The sequence below is a fragment of the Phascolarctos cinereus genome, unplaced genomic scaffold (assembly GCF_003287225.1).
Source record: "Phascolarctos cinereus isolate Bilbo 61053 unplaced genomic scaffold, phaCin_HiC Scaffold_5;HRSCAF=322, whole genome shotgun sequence".
NCBI classification, from domain to species: Eukaryota; Metazoa; Chordata; class Mammalia; order Diprotodontia; family Phascolarctidae; genus Phascolarctos; species Phascolarctos cinereus.
The window spans coordinates 213,719,285-213,725,284 of record NW_027555958.1 but is presented as its reverse complement, the minus strand read 5'-3'; the positions used below and the strand labels follow the sequence as shown (position 1 = coordinate 213,725,284).

Below are 6,000 nucleotides of genomic sequence, written 5' to 3'. Positions count from 1 at the left end.
TACAGTGACTAAATTAATTACTTCTTTTTTTTTTGAGGCAATTGGCATTGAGTGACTTGCCCAGAGACACACAGCTAGTAAACGTTATGTATCTGAGGCTGAATTTGAACTCAGGTCCTCCTGAAACTAGGGCAGGTGCTCTATCCATTGTGCCACCTACCTCCCCCTAAATCAATTACTTCTAAAACAGTAATAGACATTTTACAATAAATCTGCTGTTGCCAATGATAAGCTTTCATCACACTTTCCTTTCCAGAAGATAGATTTTTTTTTGGTAAGAAAAACTTGGATCTACAGAATGCATATATGCATGTACTATGACACTGAGTCAGTAATATTTGCTTTTAAAATTTTAGTGTTCTGCTTAGAAAAGGAATCTACAGCCCATATTACTGATTGTACTCACTTGAGAGAGCAATGTATAAATGGCACAAATGGATGTGACCTTCTTTGGGCAGTCCTTGAAGACGTCTGTAATGTTTCAGGTAAAATAATCCTTTACAAAGTATGTTAGTATGATTTATTTTTCTGAAGGTTTTGTGTGTGTGTGTGTGTGTGTGTGTGTGTGTGTATGTGTGATGCCAAAATTGCTATTTTTGCCCTATTGGCTATTATATGTAATTAAATATGTGTGTATTAGATATAATCCATTTAATAATATATGGTACAAATGCATGCTATATAAATAGATGGTATGTGTGTATATATATGCATGTGCATATATAGATACATATGTGTGTTTACATATATGTGTGTATTGTACAAAGAGAAGAGCTTTGATTATACTGGTTTTTGGAGATACTGATACAAAAATGTCCTCCATCAACATAGATCAGAAATGAGTCTATAATTTGTAGTGGAAGAGAATTAAGTGAAACATTGAGAAGTTCAGTGATGTGTCACAGTTGCAAAGTCAATTTCTGTCAGACACATGACTTGGACCCTAGGCATTCCCTACTCCAGGCCTGGAGTTAGTAAGACTCATCTTCATGAGTTCACATCTGTCCTCATACACTTACTAGCTGTGTGATCCTGGGCAAGTCATCCAATACAGCTTGCCTCAGTTTCCTCATCTGTAAGTTAAGCTGGAGAAAGAAATAGTAAACGTTTCTAATATCTTTGCCAAGAAAATCCCAAAAGGGAATCTCGAAGAGTTGGACACAGCTGTAAATAACTGAACTACAATAACAAATCCCTTACTCTAGAACTGGCCCTCTATCTCCTTAGGCACAGCTTCATCTACAACAACAACAATCACAATGAGCAAGGGTAATAATGAAGATGACAAGTTGACATCCTTTTGTTCACTTACAAAATGCAATCATTTTACCCACCTAAGAAATAGCCCAACAAATATTAAACATAAAATTTCAAAATAGCAAAGTAACAACTTGCTCCAGAACTATTTCTTTCTTAACTAACAAAATAAAAGAAGTTAAAAAAAATGAAAATTAATAATAACTCATATCTGGAATTGTTTACATTCACAAGACAATTTACATGTAACATTTGCTCGTTACACAACTTTGGAGAGTTTTTTGTAATATGTTTAGAGGTAGCAGGTATGGCAGAAACAGAACTAGATTTGGCATCCAGCACCCTAGGTTGAGGGACTTACTAATTGTGTGCCCATTGGCAAGTACCATAATCTGTTTCACCCTATGTAAAATGAGGATGATTATACCTCTATGATTTACCTCTTAAGGTTGTCTAAAAAGCTTTGTAAACAAAGCATCATATAAATGTGAGTTCTTATAAAATTTTTAAAATTGGGTCCACCAAAAATTTATGTTTTATAACCTCAACTGGGCCTCAACTGGATAGGTCACCCCCCTCCCCCAACTGCTAAGCAATCCTACAGAAAAAAATTGTGACTATTCATTGTGACTATTCTCCCTTTTCCCTTCTTCCTCATCTCACATCATTCAGATTCCCTCTACCATAATCTCCTCCTTCAATCCTGTCTCATGTGATAAAGTGGCCTTACTCCTTACCCAGGCTAACCCCTATCCCTGCCCAACCAGCCCCCCTTTCCTTCCTGTCTCCTTCAACTAATTGTCCTAGCTCTGTCATCCACCATTTATCACTTATTTTCAATCTTTCTTTGTCTACTAGCTCATTTCCTCCAGCCAACAAACAAGACCATATTTTCTCCATTCAAAAAACAAAATAAAACAAAACCTCTCACTTGAATTTTCCCCCCTATCTCCCCTAACTATCATTCTATATCTCTTCTAACCTTTGTGGTTAGACTACTGGAAAAGACTGTCTATAATAGGTACCTCCACTTTATTACTTCTCATTCTCTTCTTCCAAACTTATCATTCAAATGAAACTGCACTTTCCAAAATTATAATTTATCTTTTATTTGCCAAATCTAATGACCTTTTCTCAGTCTTCATTCTCATCAAACTCTCTACAGCCCTTGTCACTGTTCATCATTATTTCCTCCTTCATAATCTCTTCTCTCTTGGTTTTCAGGGAATCACTCCCTTCTGGCTCTCCTTCTACTTATTTAACCACTCTTATTCAATTTCTTGTGATGGGCCCTTTTCTAGATCACACCCTCTAAAGTAAGTTGACCCACATGGTTCTGTCCTGGGCCCTCTCCTCTTCTCCCTCTATGCTCCTTCACAACCACTTCCATGAATTTAATTATTATGTTCATGATTCTCAAATCTACCCCTATCCTACCCCAACCTCTCAGCTGACCTCCAATCTCACATCTCTAACTACCTTCCAGATATCTTGAACTGGATGTCCAGCAGACATCTTAAACTCAACATGTTGAAAATGTAGCTCATTTTCTTTCCCCCTAAACCCTCCCCCCACTTAGCACTTATCACTATTACTGTAGAAGGCAACAGTATTCTCCCAGTCCCTCATACTATCAACCTAGAAGTCATCCTGGACTCTTCACTCTCTTACGCCCATAACCAATCCGTTTCCAAGGCCTGTCAATTTATCCTTTACAACATCTCTCAAATAAATCCCCTTTTATCCTCTAACACTGCCACCACTCTAACGCAGGCTCTCGACGCCTCACACCTGTACTATTGCAATAGCCAGCAGTTGAGTCTGTCTGAATCAAGTCTTTCTCTACTCCAATGCATCCTCCATTCAGCCTCTAAAATGTTTTTTCTTAAAGTGCAGATTTAACCATGTCACCATATCCCCCACCCCACTCAGAATCAAATATGAAATACTGTTTTGGGTATTCAAAACTCCTTCCTACCTTTCCTACTTTTCCAGTCTTCTTATACCTTCCCACCACATATTCTTTGATCTAGTGACAGTGTGCTCCATGCTAGTCCACAAACAAGACACTCCATCTCTCTTGGTTTAGGGCATTTTCTCTGACTGTCCCTCATTACCGGTATTCTCTCCCTCCCCATTTCCACCTGCTGGCTTCCCTGACTCCTTTTAAGTCCCAAATAAAATCTCATCTTCTACATGAAGCCTTTTTCAATCCTTCTTAATTCTAGTGCTATCCTCTTAATTATTTCCTTTATATGGCTTGCTTTGTATATATGTTTTCATGTTTTCTCCTCCATTAAAATAAGAGCTCATTGAAGGCATGGACTGTCTTTTGCTTCTTTTTGTATCTCCAGGGTTTAGTACAGTGCCTGGCACATAGAAAGAACTTCATAAATGTTTACTGATTTATTTTATAATTGCTACATACTAGCCTCTTGTTCTCCCTTTCATGTTGCTAAATTAGTGACACTAAGATGATCACATAGGATGGAAACTAAGTATATAAAAGTTTCAAAGTACTCCCTTAGGTAAAGTCACTTTCCCTTGCAAAAAAAAAAGTGCTTAATTCTCTCCGTTTATACCTTAGAGGGTGTTAAAATATTTTTCAGTGGAGAAAGAGAGAATTGAAGTCCTCTCTCTGCCCCTTCCCAAATTCTCCAAAGCACCTGGGCTCACATGGTGGGGAGAGGAATGAGCAGAGCAATTAGACTGAAACTCTGGAATTTTGACGGGGTCCTGTTTTTTGTTTCTGCCAAGACTGGGTTCTCCTGGGACACCCAAGCAGTCACTGACCCAGGCAGTAGGAATTTGACTAAAAGGACTGAGTTGGGTTTGTGATCTGAAATTGATTTTCTTTGACCCAAAGATAAAATTTATGGGGATCCCCAAGTGTATAAAGTAACTTACACTTGTTAGAAACAATTCTATGCAATAATATTACTCATAAAATACAGCCTTATAATGGATATACATGTGCACACACGTGTATGCACATATGCACATGCTATTTCAAAGACCCATTATTTCATCATTTTAGTTATTCCTTCTGCTTGAATTTCACAGTTCCCCCTTTGCCTTAGTAGATGATCTATGAACATTGAGGAAATGGCTAAAAATGCCTGAAAATATTCATAACCCTCTAGTTACTTTTCTCTGATGAGGCTTCCTTCAATTAGCTAGGCTGAACCTTAGTGAGAGACATACAATCTGCTCCCAAGCCCCTGGAATCCTCCCCAGGTTTGTAGGGCTTGTCAGTGCTTGTGCATAAAAGGTCTTAGAATAAGGAATAGAATGGAACCTCTGAGGCCAATTCCCTCATTTATAGATTGAAAAATTGAGTCCTAGAAAGGCTAAATGCTCAGGCATACGTGTAGAAAGCCTGTATAGGACTGTCCATTTAAAATTGAAAACGACTTAAGAGTCCTCTTAATCCTATACCCTCATTTTTACTGAAGAAGAAGCTGAGATTGAGGGAGGTTCAGTGATTTAACTGAGGTCAAATTGGTAAGGCCGAAGGAAGTATTTAAACCCAGATTCTCTGCCTCTAAAGAACAAATTGACATATGTGTGTATAATCAGTATTTAAATAATTAAAAATAAATATCTTATGTAAGCAAATACATGTATATGTACATACATGCATGTATATAGATGAGATTTAACATTTTTTCAAGTATTTTTTCTTTAAATTCATGATCAAGTTGCAAGCTCATTTTATTACTGATGGATTAATAAATTCAGGTGCCCTCCTTTCAAAACAAAATATCGTCACAGTAGCTACAGGCAGCAACTAGATCTGGAAGGTAACTTAAGATTTCATCTAGGCAGGCACTGGAGTCTAAGAACATGAGAATAAATCCTTCATATAATGCTTACTACCCATGTAACCTCGTACAAATCATTTTCTCTCACTGGCTCTCTATTTCCTCATCTGAAAAAACAAGGAGGTTGGAATTGAAGTTCTCTGCAGTTTCTTCCTCTTCAAAATATATGATCCTATGCAGTTGTCCAATTTTCCATTTTCCAGATGCGAAAACTGAGGTCAGTAAGATAAATTGACTTCCCCATGGATCAAAATCTAGTGTTCTAACAAAGTGATGAATATAACGTAGTTTATATTATTTCCCAAGCCCTTAATCACTCTTGTTTATATGTGAATCATTATTGGATCTGTGATTTCTTTGTTACAGAGAATTTCAGGATAAGGGAGATCTTTCTACTGATATAGGTCAGCCCCTTCTTCCCTTACAGAATGTTGGTACTCTGAGAGTGACTTACTCAAGATTACTTTATTAGTATATGTCAGAAGCCACACTTGAACCCAGTGATCCCTAACAGATTCTGACTACTTCTTAATCCACTATGATAAACTGACTCTTATCTCTTGTTTGATTGATTTAAAATTCTGAACTTGATAATCAGAAAATGTAAGAGATGTAATTTACATTACAAATGTATCTGACTGCAGTGACTAGTTAGAAAGTTCTCCTTTTGAATTTAAAAATGAGGCCAACTGTGGAAGATTTAACCTTGAAACCAGAAAGACCTGAATTCAAGTCCTGCCCTGGGCATTTAATCTCTTATTGCTCTAGGACAGAAGTGTCAGACATACTGAGGCAGGGCAATGGGAGTCTCCACAATACTTCCACATGGCCCAAAGCAAATTAAAATGCAGTTGGGACATAATTAACAAAATAAATAAAATACAATAAAAACAGGTAATATTATAATTTAAAATCATCA

General features: G+C 37.1%; 1 protein-coding gene across 1 annotated transcript in view; it reads left to right on the top strand.

The window, feature by feature from the left end:
- Positions 1-298: 298 nt before the first annotated feature.
- GFRAL (GDNF family receptor alpha like) overlaps positions 299-6,000 on the top strand; it is a 28,345-nt gene continuing 22,643 nt past the window's right edge. Inside the window, exon 1 of the mRNA XM_021000520.1 lies at positions 299-485. Coding sequence (XP_020856179.1) covers positions 299-485 — 187 coding nt within the window. The remainder of the gene's footprint in view (positions 486-6,000) is intronic.